General features: G+C 29.9%; 2 protein-coding genes across 2 annotated transcripts in view; both read right to left on the bottom strand.

Annotated features, from left to right (window-relative positions):
• LOC108907263 (activating signal cointegrator 1 complex subunit 1-like) overlaps positions 1–556 on the bottom strand; it is a 7,317-nt gene extending 6,761 nt beyond the window's left edge. Inside the window, exon 1 of the mRNA XM_018710868.1 lies at positions 515–556. The gene's annotated coding sequence lies outside the window, so the exon portion shown is untranslated. The remainder of the gene's footprint in view (positions 1–514) is intronic.
• A 453-nt stretch (positions 557–1,009) lies between these two features.
• LOC108907254 (RNA demethylase ALKBH5-like) lies at positions 1,010–4,799 on the bottom strand. Its single transcript, XM_018710847.1, has 4 exons — positions 4,461–4,799; positions 4,208–4,417; positions 1,943–2,317; positions 1,010–1,373 (listed from the first exon to the last, which is right to left on the bottom strand). Exons 1-4 carry the CDS (start codon positions 4,475–4,477, stop codon positions 1,067–1,069), a joined length of 909 nt encoding a protein of 302 aa, XP_018566363.1. The 5' UTR covers positions 4,478–4,799; the 3' UTR covers positions 1,010–1,066.
• Positions 4,800–5,245: the final 446 nt, after the last annotated feature.

Raw genomic sequence — 5,245 nt, forward strand, 5'->3', positions numbered from 1 at the left:
AATTTTTTCAACAAACATTTTAAAAAGTTACAGTATCAAAATTATTTCTTATTTTAAGTAGAAAGACTATTAGAGCATTTAAAAGTGTCTTTAATGCTTGAGTGATTTTAATGCTTTTTATCAAATGTACTTATTTTCTCATGGTGACAAAAAAAATTATCTACGTGAAAATTATTTTACAAAATCAATTTCTGAGTGATCTGTGTAGGGTGAGATTTGTTATGTAATTTTAAATTTAGCGGCGGCAGAATACCTAAAACAAATATTGAGTAGGTAGGTATATAGTTGTAGAGCGTACAACTAGATGGCGCTTGCATCTTTTACCGGCTACAGGTAATTTAACTCACTGTATTACCGATAATTCCTAGAAAAGGAAAGCAATAGAAGTTGGAGAAAGTGTCAACAGTTAGCGCGGTTAATGACCACGAAATTTGTTCAAGTTTCCTATCTATAGTATCATTTATCTAGGACTATAAAACAAACCTTTGAATACAAGGCACTTTATAAACTTACCCCGTTTTTAAATGGCAAAATTTTACAAATTAAGCAAATCCACTAATTTATAAATATGCCTAAATCGATGCTAATTTTTATTTATTGAGAAATAGTAGTATATTATGTATTTATTTGCATTTAATGAAAAATATATATTTGGCAGTCGGTGTCACAACATAACCTAATATTCAAAAACGTCAACAAAACTTGCACAATCAAGGTCAAGGTATATGAAACAAAGGTTTTCTCAATAAAACACACAACATATTATCAATGACGTCATTAGAGTAAATGGTTGATTTGCAGGTTTAAATTTCGATGGCTCGTAAGCAAATTTAGGTAAATAAAAAGTAAAAAATAAAAAGCGAAATTTTCACATTTTTCTCTACAATGAGAATATAATCTTAAGACCTTCAAAATACAATTAATCTTCTTCACTTTAAGATTACTAATAAATTACTTTGAATGAATTTGAGGTACATTGATGTGAATAAAACGAAATATATAATTTATCTAATACAAAAAATAATTTATTTTCAGAAAAAATATGGTTCAATTATATTTAATACAGTTAATCACTGTAACTCTTGGGCGTATTTTTCTTAATGCAGTAATGCTTCAAAACGCCACCGAATGTAGTCTTGTGTTTATAATTTTTAGAATAAGTCTTATAGAACTTCATAAATAATCGTCCAGACAACTGATCAAGTATTCTTAACGGGTCACTATAACTATTAATAGTAGTATTAACGAGAGACGTGTTGGATTCGGACAATCTGGGTGCAAAAGGTAATACCCTGCGCAAAACGATGACTGCCCTCCTCGATTGCACGTCCTGCGGTCTGACACAGTGCGTAATTTCATTGGCTGCGAAATCACTGAAACAGAATTACTCGATAAAGAATAAATTAATGAAATATTTACTAAAGTTTTTAAATACAGAGTGCTATGATTTTTTTTATCAAACTTTAGTTCGTAATTGTAAATAAAGTAAAAACAGATTGCTTTTGTATGATTTTAATATCAGTGTGGACGAAGCGCCAAACATTAAAAACATTTTCGAATGCAAAAGGAAATTAATATTTTTACATTCTACAGTAATATTGGCATGTTAAAATATTTGTTCTGTTTTATAAAATGTACTTAACAAAAATACTAATCTGATATTTCTGAAATATTTTTTTAGAAGTTACTATTTTCATAAGCACTGCGTTTAGTTTCTGAATCTCACTATCAATGACATAGTTTATGTGTGAGGTATATATATTTTTTTTACAAATCTGTGTTCATTTTATACTAAAACTGTATTCTTTGGTTTTTACTATAAGTCTGACCGTTTCTAAACATTTGTAACACCTTACAATGTATGAGCATCATTTTTTAATAACGCACTTGTGCCCAAAGTTAGATAAAGGAATATCGAACCACGCTGTACAAAAATACGTACCTCAACGTAGTTACAACTCCTCTGGGTAAATCAAGTTTCAATACTGGCTTGGAACACCGTATAGGCTTGAAGTAAAATTTGCAGCCGAAGCAGAGAGCGCTGTCGCTAAACAAGCTTAAGGAAACTATCGGCCTGTCAAAAATATGCGGGGGATCTATATGAGACACTATACATCCACCCGGCTGATAATCGTTTATAGCTATACTGTTTACGAAATTTTCTGGTATTACGTTTGCTTTGATCAAAGGTTTTATTAATATTTCTTGTATCCACGAGGGGATTGGATCGACGGAGCCTATCGGATATAGACGTTCCATACCGGGGCCTTTTTCTTGCATTTGGGATCCGTAAGTGTAGCCCTCGCCAAAGAAGTACCTATAACGGGTATTTCTCTATACTACAGTTGTAGAAACGGACAGAAATCGATAAATGGATTTGAATTAAATTTGGTATAACTAGAGATGTCTTTTAATTGGTAGAATTGGTTTTATAATATGTGTACTGTCTAAAAACTATTGGCATATGTACTAAAATATTAAATAGAACCGTGTCTGCTAACGATAAAAGAATTTCAGTTAATTTTTTATTTCTATTCAGTTCAAAGAGAAAATCTAATTTATTTAAGTCGGGTTAATGAAATGGTCAGCCTATAGTTCCCACACAAGGATTCTCTTTTCATTACTTATTGGTGGGCAGCATAAATATAAAAATTCAGTTCAAATCTAAGATCCAATGTTGAAATATTAAAAAAAATTTCACCTTTTCTAAAATATCTCTGAAGATGTTTGATATAGAATGACAAAGCTTAGGCTAAAAGTTTATCTAATTAAAGGTAAACATTTACTAATTTCAGATATAAATACGCTACCGTGGCGGAGATACTGAGAGTTTCTTTCATTAAATATTCCACCTACTCGATGACACAGAATATGCTGTCACTGTTTGTAACTCCACTTTTTGTTTACAATAAAAAAAATGTTTTTCAATTTATTCAAAGCTTAATTTAAACAGTTAATTTTCATAAAACCTAACATAACTTTAAAACTACTCGTTTCGCTAAAAAGAACATTGATTTTTTTTCTATACAGGGTGATTCAAAATTCAGTACAAAGAATTTAGAGGCATATTTTTGAGGTCAAAATAAGACTGTTTTTCCTATAAACCTGGATCCACAAATGCTTAGTTTTCGATATACAAAATGTTAGTTTTTTATTTTTTTTCAATTTTTTAGGAATAATTTCCAAACAAATTGGAATGTTGGCATAAAACTTGGGGTACGGGGGTTTTTTAGGATGCTAAATTTAAATATGTAATTGCTTTTGACACTACTTTTAGGATCCTAAAAAACCCCAGTACCCCAAGTTTTATGCCAACATTCAAATCTGGAAATTATTCCAAAAAAATCGAAAAAAATAAAAAACTTTAACACCCTGTATATCGAAAATTAAGCATTTGTGGACCCACATTTGTAGGAAAAAAGTCTTATTTTGACCTAAAAAATATGCGGCTAAATTATTTGTTCTGAATTTTTAATCACCCTGTATATTACGATTATACATACAATTTAATCATGAAGAGACTGACAGACTAAATAACGCAATTTTTTTCCGAGCCATATTCCTCGTTAGCTTTTACAAAAATGCAAATTTCTGCACAATTGATTTTTTTTCAGACTTACCATAACTGGTTTGTTTGTATTGCATTTTTAGCAAAAAAATCCCAATATAATCTGAAAAGGTGATTTTCTTTAAGTTTTAACACCCTGTATCTTGAAAACTAACAAACTTGTAGAACCATGTTTACATAATTTTTTTGGATTACAATCGCACAAATAATCATTTCGTAAAGTTTATTTTAATACCTTCATATTCAATAAGTGTAAACAGTTTTTTTTGTATTGTATAATATCATAAAAAAATAAAATTAATTTGTTGACCAAAAGAAAAAACAAAAAATAGTATGAGCCATTTTCAGTACATTTGGGACAGTAATACTATCTATAAATTATTACTATTCTTTCGAAAAAATCTGTAGAATAAAAAAGGGACGGCACACCATTGACTAAAATGTTAGCATGGTCATTTATAAGTTACAACAGATTTCATTGGTTTATATATTCCTGAGATACAACAAAAATTATTTACTTTTTCCAAAATGTTAGTCATATTTGGAAAAAGAACTAATAAAAGATTATAAAGCAAGGTACACTTATTTTTCGATAAGCAATTACACTGAAATCACCCTGTATAAAAGTTATTGACTTACTTGTTCCTTAGAGGTGTTCGATCCACAGTGGAATTTTTATAAGCTCCGCTTTCTGCATTCCTCACAATGTCATCTACATGAGCTTCGAAGACATTTAGTTCCTCTTCGGTAAACACAAAGTACTGTTTTACGTTTTGGCAAATGCTTGTGACTTTCTCTTCTTCATTTTGGTCGCTCCAACTCTTCATTTCACACAAACTGGAATCACTTCTATAAATTTTTGAATATTTTCCACTTCCTTGAATTTACTTACCCAGAAATATCATACATTTTCTTTTTTTTCCTTGTTCTATATTACTTTGGCAAAAGCTAACCACATGTACTTCACAATTTGAATTATTTTGGGACAAAAAAAACATACAAAAACCATGTCTGTGTCCTGTTTTTGCAACACAGATTAAATGTAAAAATGAATACTTCAGTATTTTAGAAAGAGAAGAAAAATAAGTAGAAAACAACAAAAATTCTTTGTTAATATAGGGAGTGATAAATTAAGGGTAGATTTGTAAGAAAAACATTGTTGAGTGACAGAAGCATTAACGTTAATAAAATTTCCTGTTATTTAACTGTAGTAAAATATACAGGGTGTTAATTAATTAAGTAGACATATTTTAAGGGGCAAATTTTTTTACAATTTTAAGACAAAAAGGTTATACAGGGTGATTCACAAACGGTGACCAAAACTGAAACCTCGTATTCATGGTTGTTACCGTAAAGCAGTAACGTAAATATGCCACCGATACCCTATACCTCTGCCACTGGATCATGTAAATTATAGAGAAAAGCCTTTAGATTTTGGAAAATGTTTACATAAATACATGTGCCCAATTTCAAATTATTTGGGTAAAAACATACAAGCCATTCATTACAAAATAAGAAAAAAATAAGGGGTTCAGTGGAAAAAATGACTTACCTTGATATATTCAACAGATTTCCAACCACCTTTACCGAAAACAAGCGAACGAAACGATATTCAAGAAAAACATAAAAAATAACTTCCAAATAAACTTACGAAAACGTCCATCAATAATAATTACC

Source organism: Anoplophora glabripennis, unplaced genomic scaffold (assembly GCF_000390285.2).
Source record: "Anoplophora glabripennis isolate ALB-LARVAE unplaced genomic scaffold, Agla_2.0 scaffold168, whole genome shotgun sequence".
Taxonomy (NCBI): domain Eukaryota; kingdom Metazoa; phylum Arthropoda; class Insecta; order Coleoptera; family Cerambycidae; genus Anoplophora; species Anoplophora glabripennis.

Coding starts and splice junctions, on each gene's coding strand:
- LOC108907254 (XM_018710847.1), bottom strand. Junction 2,318..4,207: donor CGAACACCTCTAAGGAACAA/GTAAGTCAATAA, acceptor TACCCGTTATAG/GTACTTCTTTGGCGAGGGCT. Junction 1,374..1,942: donor GGAGTTGTAACTACGTTGAG/GTACGTATTTTT, acceptor ATTCTGTTTCAG/TGATTTCGCAGCCAATGAAA.